This window comes from Triticum dicoccoides, chromosome 7B (genome assembly GCF_002162155.2).
Source record: "Triticum dicoccoides isolate Atlit2015 ecotype Zavitan chromosome 7B, WEW_v2.0, whole genome shotgun sequence".
Lineage (NCBI taxonomy): Eukaryota > Viridiplantae > Streptophyta > Magnoliopsida > Poales > Poaceae > Triticum > Triticum dicoccoides.
This window is the reverse complement of record NC_041393.1, coordinates 666,445,993-666,457,885: the sequence shown is the minus strand read 5'-3', so window position 1 is coordinate 666,457,885 and position 11,893 is coordinate 666,445,993. Positions and strand designations below refer to the sequence as shown.

Genomic DNA, 11,893 nt, shown 5'->3' with positions numbered 1-11,893 from the left:
GGCCCGGAGCGGGCCGGAGATGGGCTCCGCGGGCCCGGCGACGAAGTGGGCGCGGGGGAGGTGAGGTGGCGGCTCCAGATTGGCTGGGGAGGCGGCGGTGATGACGTGGCGGCTCCGGATTGGTCGGGCGACGTGGCTGAGGGCGGGGGACACGTCCGGCGGCGCACGGACATGTCCGGCGGGCGAGAGGGAGGCTAGGCTAGGGTTTCCTCCGCGAAAATGGAAGGGGAGGGCCTATTTATAGATTCTGGGAGCTAGGAGAGTCCAAATGAGGAGCGGTTTTCGGCCACGCGATCGTGATCGAACGACGGAGAGCATGAAGGGGGTTTAGATGGGTTTTGGGCCACTTTGGAAGGGTGTTGGGCTGCAAAAAGAGAGGGGGCTTTCGGGCTACGCGGTTAACCGTTGGAGTATCAAACGACCTCCAAATGGCACGAAACTTGACAGGCGGTCTATCGGTGCTATACCAAGGCCGCTTGGCAAACCTCGGTCCATTCCGAGAAAGTTTAATACCCGCTCACGAAAAGAGGCAAGAAGGGGACGCCGGATGACATAGGAGCGCCGGATTGCAAAACGGACAACGGGGAAAATGCTCGGATGCATGAGACGTACACATATGCAAAATGAGATGCATATGATGACATGGCAATATGCAACACGCAAGCAAATGACATGACAACGACGGCGAATAACTGGCGGACACCTGGCGCATCGGATCCGGGGCGTTACAAAACAGTAACCGAAGGAATCTTTTTCTTCTCACGTGACCTTGTTGGCTTGTAATCCTGTAATCCTGAAGACTGATATCTTAAGATCATTGTTTTTTTTTTTTTTTGAGAACCATCTGAAGATCTGCTGTGAAGGCGAGTCAAGCAACGGCCCAGATGATAAAAGGACGGCCCACGAGTATTACGGTACTCGTCCTTGTCGCCGTGGCGCCAAAGCGCCCCGTTATAATCAACTAATAATCGCCGTTGCAGTTTCGAATGAACTTAGCGTGCTCTGGTATGAGAGGCAGGGCATGTGCAGCCCGCAGCAGACGAAAGAAGAGAAGCGCCTAGGGTTCGTCGAGTGTGGTGAGATCCGAGCCCAGATTCCTCCCAGTCCGCGCCCGGAGCCTCGCGTGTCCCTCCCTGGCCGCTCCTGCCTCCCCGGCAGCCGGCCGCGCGCAGTCAGCCGCTCCAGCCTCCGCCCCCCGCGCTCCGGCGTCCTCCCTCCTCCGGCACGGCGCTGCTCCGCCTCCGTCCCAGTCGCTCCGGCCGGCCCCTCCATTCCGGCTTCCCTGCCGCTCCGCCTGCGTCCCAGGCGCTCCGGCCGGGCCTCTCTGTTCCGGCTTCCCTGCTCCCGCCTCAGCCGCTCCGGCCTTGGCAGGCAGCAGAGCAGACAAGGAGCTCAATCAGGAAGGGAGTCGCTTCTCTGCAGGTTTCTATCCTTTACCATTGAAATCGCAAATTGTTCAGACACTAATGTAATATGAAATCCGTGATGATGTTTTGCATGCCTGGCCCTGAGCTTTTGGTGCTTCTAACATGTAGATTATTCTTGAACGGATTAGAGCATAAATGACATTAATTTGTATCTTGTAGCAACAAAACGGGTATCCCATGTGTGTCATATGCAAATAGTGCAAATCAGCTCCTGAAGGTATATGCCAAATTTTCAATACAGATCATGTTATATCCCAGTATAGGTGCTGGGGTAGATGTAGTATTTAAGGAGAGGTTTGCTTTCAGTTTTGCATAAGTTTAGTCAGTTTCACCTATGCAAAAGTTGAAGTCTCTATGCGTGTGTGCCATGATTTAATTTTAATTCTCTGAACAAGGTTGTCTATGTAGTAGTTGTAGTTGCATATGCATAATCTAGCACGGAACTAGACTGATGTAGAGTGGTCACGTCCCCTCCTTCCATTTTTTTTTTTGGGTTGCACAAACGTTGTTGGTTTCCTTTTCCCATTCAGGATTCCAGATCTATTGCAGGTTGGTTTTTTAACTGAATCCATGGTGAAATCTTGAATTCGATTATCAAATAGCATTGGTTCACTACTGGAGCTCCAAAACTTTGATATGCAATTGATAGATCATCACAACGATCCTGGCACAATAAAGACTACAAACCCGGGCGCGGCAAAGTGCCCACACTGATCTAGTATATTCCCCTTTTTGAAAAATGTAGAATGTCCAGTCTTGTTTAAGGCAGCTCTTGGCTCTTGATTACTCCCTCCGATCCATAATAAGTGTCGCAGTTCTGAACTAAGGTTGAACTAACCTTAGTGCAAAACTACGACACTTATTTTGGATTGGAGGGAGTACTAGATAGTACCACCGTTTAGACCAAAAACTTGCTTTAGGATCCAAAAGAAAAATTACTCTCCCAAATTTTGAATATCAATTCTGAAAATCATTTGCCTGCCCCTGAATCATCATGTCTATCTTTTTGTTACATGTCCATCGGCAACTGTGCATACTACTCAAATATAGTTGTTTCTTTTCACAGAAATCAGGAAAAATTACTTGTGATGAGGCCATCAGAATTGACTGCCATGGTGGTGGTGTTGCTCCTGGCCACGGCGGTTGCAACAGCTAACCAGGTGATGGTGCTGGAGCGGGTGGTGCCGCTCAAGGGGGTCCCCCTAGGGGATCTCAGGGAGCTGGACAGGGCGAGGCAGGCGAGGATGGGTGTGGTAAATGTCCCTGTGCAGGGCAACGCCAACCCATTCGCTGATGGGTGGGTTAGCTTCTAATATTTATTTCTTCCGTTTTCGATCATTTTATTTAAAAATTAAAATTTGAATTTGCAGGATTTATTATACTAGCCTGAAATTAGGGAACCCTCCAAAAGAATACACATTCCAAATTGATACTGGAAGTGACATCTCGTGGGTTGTTTGCAAAGGCTGCAGGGGTTGCCCAACAAGAAGTCCGCTCAAGGTGAATCTCCTATCTCCTATCCGTCTCAATTCGAAATATGCACGGATTAACATTGTACTTCTTTGTTTTTCAGATCCCAATAGAGTTATACAATCCCAACTCTTCATCGACATCATCCAGAATATCATGCTCGGATAATAGCTGTACAACTGCCGACGAATCAGGATCAAAAGTCTGCTATACCTCGGACTCCACAAGCAGCCTATGTGGTTATAATCTTACTTATGGTGATGGAACTGGAGTATCGGGTTACTACGTGTCTGACACTATGCATCTCGACACTATCATGGGAAATCAACTTTTTGCCAATGCTTCTGCATCTGTTGTTTTTGGGTAAATCATGTATCTTTGTCGACACTGTCATTTTATTTATTTATTCATTACCTTTAGAGTGAAGTTTTCTTCCTAGTAAGGTCCATAGAATTTTTTCGTCGTTGCTCCCTGACATGTTTCAAATATTCTTTTAAACAGATGTACCGAATCACTGTCAGGATTCATATCTACAGATGGGATTCTGGCATTTGGACAGCAACAACTTTCTATCATTTCACAACTGAACTCTTTGGGGGTATCCCCTAAAAAGTTCTCACATTGCCTGAAAGGTTCCGAAGAAGGTGGTGGCATTTTTCTTCTTGGTGAAATTGTGGAGCCAAGATTAGCATTTACTCCACTTGTAGGGTAAGTTTTTTCCTTGAATTACTTCGAGCCTATAATATAAGAGTTCAAAATTCTGCATCACACGATTTTATTTAATTAGCCATACTGGATACCTCTGTTAGAGGTGATGGTAACCGTTATGGAGGTAATTCTTTTTTCAACCCTTATCATTATAAGGTAAAATATGCTTGTTAGGTTAATTAAATTGAGATTTACAATGTAGCCCAGTTGTAGGTGTACAGTCTTGCAACCTTGCCCATTGTGAGAGAGCGGAAACGTCTTACCCTGTCATGGGCGACGTGTTGCATGTTATATGGAGGTGTGCGAGACCTGATACGTGTACAATCTGTTGGAGATACAACTTGGAGAAGAAGGAAGATACAAGAGATAAGGCAGCCGGTTCCAACTGAATATAAGATACAAGCGTGCGCCTACCTACCTCTATCTATCTCCTAACTATAAGAGAATATATCTCCAATATGACCAGATACATTGTATGTTTAACACCCTCCCTTAATCACAACTTGGTCAAGTTGAGATTATGCTTAAAATCTTCAAAACCCCTCACAGGTAAGGCCTTTGTAAATCCATCTGCAACTTGATCTCTAGAGTGTACAAACCAGATATCAAGTTTCTTCTGAGCAACTCTTTCTCTGACAAAATGGAAATCAATTTCTATATGCTTTGTTCTGGCATGAAAGACTGGATTTGTAGAGAGGTAGGTGGCACCAAGGTTATCACACCACAAGCATGGGACTTGTTTAGTTTTCACACCAAGCTCCTTCAACATGGATTGAACCCATATGATCTCTGCTGTAGCATTTGCTAATGCTTTATATTCTGCCTCTGTACTTGATCTAGAGATAGTAGCCTGTTTTCGTGCACACCATGATATTAAGTTGGGTCCAAAAAATACTGCAAACCCACCAGTTGACCTTCTGTCATCCAAGCATCCTGCCCAATCAGAGTCAGTGAAGGCACTGACAAGAGTAGAGGGTGACTTGCTAAAATTTAGACCAATGCTCAAAGTGTTCTTGACATATCTGACTATACGTTTTGCAGCTGTCAAGTGAACAGTAGTAGGTGCATGCAGGAACTGACATACTTTATTAACAGCAAAAGAGATGTCAGGCCTGGTGAGAGTGAGATACTGCAATGCTCCTACTAAACTTCTATATCTTGTGCTGCTCTCTTGATCCAAGAGTGTCCCTTCTGTAAGAGACAATTTTTCTGAACTAGATAAAGGAGTGGGTGAGGGCTTACAACCTTGTAGACCAGCCTTTTTAACCAGATCAGTTGCATACTTTTCCTGAGAGAGATGAAGCCCACCCTTGTGTCTCTTCACCTCAATTCCAAGAAAGAAATGCAGGTTTCCAAGATCTTTCAAAGCAAAGTCTGCACTCAAGTCCTTTAACAATCCTGTGATTGCTTCATCAGATGAGCTTGTCACAATAATATCATCAACATATATGAGAACAAATATGCATGTGTTGAACTTATTGTAAATGAACAATGAGGTGTCAGACTTAGATGGAATAAAGCCAAGTGCCTGCATTTTATGACAGAGACGAGAATACCACGCTCTTGGGGCTTGCTTTAGTCCATAGAGAGCTTTGTCAAGCTTGCAAACATAGGAGGGAGCATTTTTGCTTTCAAACCCAGGAGGTTGTTTCATGTACACTTCCTCTTCTAGAACACCATGAAGAAACGCGTTCTGTACATCTAATTGCCTCAGACTCCATCCTCTGGACACAACAATAGAAAGAACAAGACGGATGGTAGCAGCTTTAACAACTGGACTAAAAGTATCCTCGTAGTCTATACCATACCGCTGCTTGAAGCCTTTTGCAATGAGTCTAGCCTTATAACGATCAATGGTTCCATCAGATTTTCTTTTAATCCTGAACACCCAGTTGCAATCAATAAGATTTTTACCGTGTTGTGGAGGAACCAAGTGTCACGTCTTGTTTTTCTCTAGAGCTTTGTACTCTTCACACATTGCCTTTTTCCATTCTTCATTGCCGAGAGCTTCTTCAAGGGTGTTGGGCTCGCCTGGTTCTCCTGTAGAGCAGACCAAACCATACTTGGTTATGTGTTTGTAATTTAAAGGTTGAATTACCCCTTGTTGGAGCCTTGTGCGACGTGGAGGTGCAGGAGAGCTCGTAGCAGCCGCAGAAGATCCCGTCGCCCCTTCTGGAGACAGGATAGCACCAGACTCCGAGGCGGATCCGCCTGCAGTAGCTGATTCAGGCCGAATCTGATCTTCTGTGGCAACGGGCCGAGGCACTGGTGACATGAGAGCCGCAGAAGATCCGGGCCGCCTGGCGGACTCATCATGAGCCAATGATGGCGCGGGCCCGCCGGAATCTGGCGCGGCCTCGATGCGCGTCTGACGGACGGCAGAGCGCCGCTTGTAGCATGCAGGTTGGGCCGCAAAACGCGTGCGACCCTGGCCACCCTCGGGCTGCCGCATGGCAGTTGGTGATTGGTGCGGGCCGGAGGGCGCGCCTTGCCCAGTCGGAGCTGGCCGCGTGTCAAGCGGTGGGTCGATGGCGCGCGTGTGGCCAACCGTGTCGGGCGCGTCTGGTTGGTCTGCTGCAGATCCGCCGCTGTCACCTGGCACGGATCCCGGAGCTGATTGCCTGGCCCGCTGAAACGGCAATCCCGAGGGGGATATGTTCCCCTCGTTGCGGCACACGCGATATGGCCCGTCCGGGGCGATTTCTTCACCATTTTCTTTGCCGTTTTCGCCCCCTGGTTCGCCTGTAACATCACCAAATGACTCATGCGGACTGCTTAGAGGGTTAGCCAACATATGATCATCACAATTGTTAATGCCCCCTTGATCATAGCTAAGTAGATTATGAGATAACAAGAGAATTTCTTTTTGGAGAATGGCACCGGCATTAGGGTGAAGCTCAGAGAAGGGAAACTTGGTCTCGTCAAAGACAACGTCTCGTGATATATAAACACGACCCGTGGAGATGTCAAGGCACTTTACGCCGTTGTGTTGTGCACTATATCCAAGGAAAGCACATTGCTTGGAGCGAAACATTAGTTTGCGCTTGTTGTAGGGACGTAAGTTTGGCCAACATGCACAGCCAAAAACACGGAGTGTAGTGTAGTCTGGTATTGTGTGGAGAAGACGTTCTACCAGAGTTCCATTATTTATGACACGGCTAGGAAGCATGTTAATAATGTGAACAGCAGTAAGGAACGCTTCGACCCAAAACTTGAGAGGCATGGAGGCATGTGCTAAAAGAGCGAGACCAACTTCAACAATGTGGCGATGCTTATGTTCAGCGGAGCCATTTTGTTGGTGAGCGTGGGGCATGACACAAGATGTGAGACGCCAAGAGTTTGGAAGAAGGAGTTCAATTTCTCGTACTCCCCCCCCCCCAGTCTGACTGGACAGCAATGATTTTAGAGTCAAACTTGCGTTCAACAAGTGCTTGAAAATTTTGGAACACTTGAAAAACGTCGGATCTTTTTTTAAGAAGATAAATCCAAGAAAACTTGCTGTAGTCGTCAATGAAACTCACATAATAGGTGTGTCTACCAACAGAACTAGGGGCAGGCCCCCACACATCAGAGAAAATCAATTGCAATGGTTTGGTAGAAACACTAGTGGAAACTGGATAAGGCAATTGATGACTTTTAGCTCGCTGACAAGAATCACAAATAGTTTCAACATTACGCTCACCAGCATGCGGGAGCTTATTTTTCCTAAGCAATTTTTCAACTAAAGAAAAAGAAGCATGTCCTAATCGATCGTGCCATCGTGTTGACGAAAGTTTGACAACACTAAAAGCTTGTTTATTGGATCTCGTGCACTCCGGAATCAATGGATAGAGCCCTCGAACACATCTACCTCGATAGAGGATTCTCCTCGTTGCCTGATCCTTGATCAAAAAGAAATAGGGATGAAATTCGAGGAAAACATTATTGTCAAGAGCAATTCTATGAACAGAGAGAAGGCTTTTGTAGGCACTAGGAACATGTAAGATTTTCCTAAGATGAATTTTACGACGAGGGGTATTAAAAATTGAATGACCAATGTGGTTTATCCTCATACCTTCACCACTGGCGGTGTGGATTTGATCCTTGCTGCGGTATTTTTCCTTCATGGTCACCTTTTCAAGTTCATTGGTGATGTGATTTGTGGCACCACAGTCGACATACCAATTGGTGTCGATCCCATAGGCGCCATCCGCAGCAGCAGCAACTTTTTCTTCATCTTGAGATGAGTCATCATCGTCCTCATAACGGTACCAGCAGTCCTTGGCCGTGTGCCCTGGCTTGCCGCATATCTGGCAGCGAGGTGCATCTGGGCATGCTCTGGTTGAACCGCCGTGGCGACCCCTGTTGTTGGTGTAGGAGGGCCGCCCGCCGCGGGAGTTGCTGCCGTTTCCCCCGCCGGAGTTCTTGCCCCTGGGACGCGGTGATCCGCGCTAACGAGAGGAGCCACCACCATGGCCGCGGAAAGCAGCGTTGGCGGATGACTTGAACCCGCCCGAGGACTGGAAGAGCGCCACGCGCTGGTCGAAGTTACTCATCATGGAGAAGAGTTCGTCGATGGAGACCGGCGTGGTGCGCGCGTCGAGGGCGGACACCAGGGGCTGGTAGTCCATGTCCAGCCCATGGAGGATGTAGGAGACAGAGCTCATCGTCCTGGAGAGGCTTGCCAGCCGCGGCGAGCTCGTCCGCCAGGCCACGCATGTAGGCGAAGAAGGTGGCGACGGACTGGGTCCCCTTCTGCGCGTTGATGAGGGCGGTGCGGATGTTGTTCACCCGGCTCAGAGATTGAGACGAGAACATCCCCGCCAAGGCAGCCCAAAGCGTGTGCAACGTGGTGATCGCGGTCACCTGCACGAGCACTTCTTTGGACAAATTATTCAGCAAGTAGCCGAGTACCTGCTGGTCCTCTCGGACCCAGATGGGGTGGAGAGGGTTGGGCGCCGATGATTCCTTCCCTTCCTTGTCCTTGGTGACGAGGATGCGGGGCGGCTCCGATTGGTGCCATCGGCATAACCGAAGACATCAGCACCTCGCAGCTGCGGCACGATCTGGGCGCGCCACAAGACGTAATTGGTGCGGGTGAGTTTCTCCGTGACCTGCTGGTTGAGGTTTGGGTGGGAGGAACCGGAGGAAGACATGGCTATGGCACTAATGGAGATGAGCTAGATTAGATGTTTGGAGAGGAAGGCTCTGTATACCATGTGCGAGAGCGGAAGCGTCTTACCCTGTCATGGGCGACGTGTTGCATGTTATATGGAGGTGTGCGAGACCTGATACGCATACAATCTGTTGGAGATACAACTTGGAGAAGAAGGAAGATACAAGAGATAAGGCAGCCGGTTCCAACTGAATATAAGATACAAGCGTGCGCCTACCTACCTCTATCTATCTCCTAACTATAAGAGAATATATTTCCAATATGACCAGATACATTGTATGTTTAACACCCATCACATTCCGAATTTCTTCCTACAGATCTTGGACTCCTTCCACGGGTTGAGTTCTTTTTCAGAAACATGCGTTCAGTTATTTGAGAAGCCAAGATTAATACACAATATAGCTAGGGTCTTTAATCTGTGAAATGTGGGCTCTACCATTTAGAACTTTCTGAATTCTTCATACTAACCACTTTTTATGTGTTAATATTGTGGATGAAATATAGGCCTCATTACAACTTGAATCTGGAGGGCATTGCTGTCAATGGCCAAAACCTGCCCATTGATTCTTCCTTATTTGCAACATCAAATAAACAAGGACCAATAGTAGACTCAGGAACAACCCTAACATACCTTCTAGACGAAGTCTATGATGGATTTGTTAGTGCGGTGAGTTCATAGGATCATATCTCACTATGCGACCAGCCTATATTACTTCAATTGATTTAGTATGCGACTCTCCAGTATGTAGATCCTAATGATTCATATTTAGCTATTTGCAGATAGTTGCAGGGGTTTCTCCATCGGTACGCCCTCTTGGCACCAAGTGGGTTGAGAAGAGGGACAAGTGTTTCCTTTCTTCTAGCAGGTCTCCTTTTCATCATAATGAAATTAAGAGTTCATGTCTACATGAGTATCGAATTACTAATAATAAAAATACTTTGTACTGTACCAGCATTGACTTGTTATTTCCAACCGTCACACTATATTTTAAGGGAGGTGCTGCAATGACAATGAAGCCACGAAACTATCTTTTGCTGCAGGGTTATGTGGTAAATCCAACAGCCTTTTGATGCTGCCTTCAATGTATTTTTTCGCAGCGACATATCTCAAATATAACGATATCATATCATGATTTGCAGGGCAATGATACTGTGTGGTGCATTGGCTGGCAAAGTACCAAGGAAATCCAGAATGGCCATGGAATCACTGTACTCGGAGGTTAGTTATCTTGACTGAATGAGCCAGTATAAGCTGCACAGCTTACCTATTAGATATTAAGAATGCTATCCTGTTGTAGATATCTGAAAAGGAATAAGCTGTTCAACAAACATCTCAATAATTATACAAGTAGCAATCGTAAGTCAACCAGTTAACTATGCTCAGGAGAGAATATCATACGGAAACCAACATTCAAAGAAAACTTCGTGGTACTTCAGGGAAACCACATTTGAAAGTTTTGAAAAAATCTGGAAAAATACACGATGTTAAGAGGGTGATGTTTTTACTGCCACGCCAAATTTCATGTTGAAACACATTAAAAAATGTGAGCTATAAAAAAAAACATATTCAGCCCTGAATAGTGACGTTACTATTCGGCACTATTCAATGCTCATTTTGTTATTTTCATAGCCCACATTCCGTAATGTGTTTGAACTTGGAATTTTGCATGGCAATAGACATCACCCTACTAACATCCTGTATTTTTTCGAAACTTCAAAACATCTTTTTTGTGTGGTTTTCACCGGTCTCCACCGAATGTTGGTTTTGGTATGATATGCTCCCCTATACTCAGGTGGCATGGCAGAATGATCATGGCTCTTCACTCCATACCGTTATTGAAACCCTATTATTGTTCCTATTGGACTGGACTGTAAATCCTAGTACATGGTAGCTTCATGTGGATAATTAACTAACATATTACAATAAAATGGTCAAGTCATGTATGACCTTTTAACCTTTTTTTTTGAAGAAATCTTTTCTCACTACCTAATTGGTCCCTTTGGCTGGTTACAGACCTTGCTTTGCATGATAAAATATTTGTATATGACTTAGAGAAGATGCGCTTGGGCTGGATGGAGTACAATTGTAAGCTCACAATTCCTCTCTGTCTTGGTATTTCAACCATCAACTCCCGTTTGGAGCATTGTAATTCTTTCCCTAATGCCTAATTGTTCCATATGAGGTCCCTGTAGAATTCATATGTTCCAATCGGATCATAGTACTTCTAGTTGCTGGTGGCGACTAACAGGGCCCTTTTCTTCTGCCAGGCTCATCAATCAACAGGAACACTCGGTTTGATGTGAGTGGCGCATCATCATACTGCAGCGGCTTGATAGCTATTGGAGTGGCTGTTGTATGGTTGGTCAGCCTTCTCACGTAGCATGAGAGCAAAATCAGAGTAGAAAAATTGAGGACAATGCCAGTAGGAGAGTTACTTTGGGGGACTGATTGTGCCATAACTCTGCATTTAGTAAGGGTTACTAGAAGTGCATTTGAATTAACTATTAGACTTGTTTATTACTGGAGTAAAATGCATTTTAATCTAAAGTTGTAGAGGCCCAACATAAATTGTGAGCCGCTGGATGAGAATTGTGAGCCTGGTGCCGTCCATTGCATGTCCCGGGGAACGGGCGAGCGCAGGTTTTGAACAGCATTGAGCTCCGTCCTTTTGCCCATTTCATGGTCAGTTAACCTTTCAGCACTGCTAAATTCATCCAAATACTGCATCAGGAACTGTGCCGATCTGCTTACAGACTCCTTACCCGTACTGTACTGCGCACACAATCCTCCCCGAGGTACCAACAGGGCCAGAACAGGGGAAGTATCTTGGCCCGCATGCACTCGTTTTCAGTGCTCAACAGTATTTGGATGCATCCAACAACATTGAACAGGTGATGCATCCGACGTGAACAATGTCCAACAAGTTACCATGTGGATAGTACTTTGCTTTGAGCACTCTTGCACATAGGCTCTCTGGATTTTGAATAAGCCTCCACCCTTGTTTTTCTAGGAGGGCCTGACTAAACAATTGCATGTCTCTGAATCCAATGCCCCTGGCTCTCTTCGGTTTTGTCATTCTTTCCCACGACATCCAGTGCACTCTCCCGTGTCCCTCTTCATCACCCCACCAAA

The 11,893-nt window shown here is 46.4% G+C and overlaps 1 protein-coding gene across 1 annotated transcript; it reads left to right on the top strand.

The window, feature by feature from the left end:
- The first annotated feature begins 1,018 nt into the window (after positions 1 to 1,018).
- Positions 1,019 to 11,344, top strand: LOC119341776 (aspartic proteinase 39-like). Its single transcript, XM_037613631.1, has 11 exons — positions 1,019 to 1,422; positions 2,494 to 2,724; positions 2,798 to 2,927; positions 3,001 to 3,260; positions 3,399 to 3,605; positions 9,265 to 9,427; positions 9,541 to 9,626; positions 9,714 to 9,810; positions 9,901 to 9,979; positions 10,775 to 10,846; positions 11,029 to 11,344. Exons 1-11 carry the CDS (start codon positions 1,022 to 1,024, stop codon positions 11,139 to 11,141), a joined length of 1,839 nt encoding a protein of 612 aa, XP_037469528.1. The 5' UTR covers positions 1,019 to 1,021; the 3' UTR covers positions 11,142 to 11,344.
- Positions 11,345 to 11,893: the final 549 nt, after the last annotated feature.

Coding starts and splice junctions, on each gene's coding strand:
- LOC119341776 (XM_037613631.1), top strand. CDS start 1,022: ATGTGCAGCCCGCAGCAGACGAAAGAAGAGAAGCGCCTAGGGTTCGTC. Junction 3,261..3,398: donor TCTGCATCTGTTGTTTTTGG/GTAAATCATGTA, acceptor TCTTTTAAACAG/ATGTACCGAATCACTGTCAG. Junction 9,811..9,900: donor TTTTGCTGCAGGGTTATGTG/GTAAATCCAACA, acceptor CATGATTTGCAG/GGCAATGATACTGTGTGGTG.